This window comes from Palaemon carinicauda, chromosome 37 (assembly GCF_036898095.1).
Source record: "Palaemon carinicauda isolate YSFRI2023 chromosome 37, ASM3689809v2, whole genome shotgun sequence".
In the NCBI taxonomy this organism is placed as follows: domain Eukaryota; kingdom Metazoa; phylum Arthropoda; class Malacostraca; order Decapoda; family Palaemonidae; genus Palaemon; species Palaemon carinicauda.
In genome coordinates this window covers 21,835,490-21,836,228 of record NC_090761.1, presented here as the reverse complement: position 1 = coordinate 21,836,228, position 739 = coordinate 21,835,490, and the positions used below count along the sequence as shown (strand labels likewise).

Here is a 739-nt window from a genome sequence, read left to right as displayed (position 1 = left end):
ATATTCACAAATTCCGTTTATGATTTAACAATTTTAACAACATAACAAAAACATAATGTTAATGGATACAGTAAGTTTGTTATTTAGCTTGCTAGTGTCTTTTTTTACAATAGGTTACAAAATGATACCAATTGATTTCAATGAAATATTTGAAGGAGTGAGCGTAGATGAAGACCAGTCAGTCAGGTTTCGAAATGGGCCATACGGTTGATCATAAATGATGATGGCGTGAGCATGGATGATCGTTGTCCGAGATCTTGATGATTTTGTTATTTACTTATTTAAATGACCTTGTTTGTTTGTTTATTGTAACTAAAATAATCTTGTATAGATGCTTGTGTTGAGTCTGTCGTTAGTAAAGAGGAAATGCAAATTACTGGCCGGCAAAATGACTGAAATGCTTGGCTGTGGTTGTCTATTTGCCATAGCTTCCGTGGCCAATGGCCCCAGTGTGCACAGGCCTGACTCCACCATGGACAGATCCAACTCCATGAACTGGCCTCACTCCATGGACGGCTCCAACTCCTCCACTAACTCCTCCCAAACCACCAAAAGCTCCTCCTACTCCTCCGTGAACTGGTCTCACTCCTCCATGAACTGGCCTCACTCCATGGACGGCTCCTACTCCACCACTAACTCCTCCTAAACCACCAAAAGCTCCTCCTACTCCTCCATGAACTGGTCTGACTCCACTGTAAGGAAAAGGCAATCTTTATTACTTGTTCACTACAGTAGTGTA

The 739-nt window shown here is 41.4% G+C and overlaps 1 protein-coding gene across 2 annotated transcripts in view; it reads right to left on the bottom strand.

The window, feature by feature from the left end:
* Positions 1-214: 214 nt before the first annotated feature.
* LOC137629490 (uncharacterized) overlaps positions 215-739 on the bottom strand; it is a 9,347-nt gene continuing 8,822 nt past the window's right edge. For both annotated transcript variants that reach the window (XM_068360827.1, XM_068360825.1), the window contains exon 3: positions 215-692. In XM_068360827.1, coding sequence (XP_068216928.1) covers positions 416-692 — 277 coding nt within the window. In that variant the 3' untranslated portion in view covers positions 215-415. The remainder of the gene's footprint in view (positions 693-739) is intronic.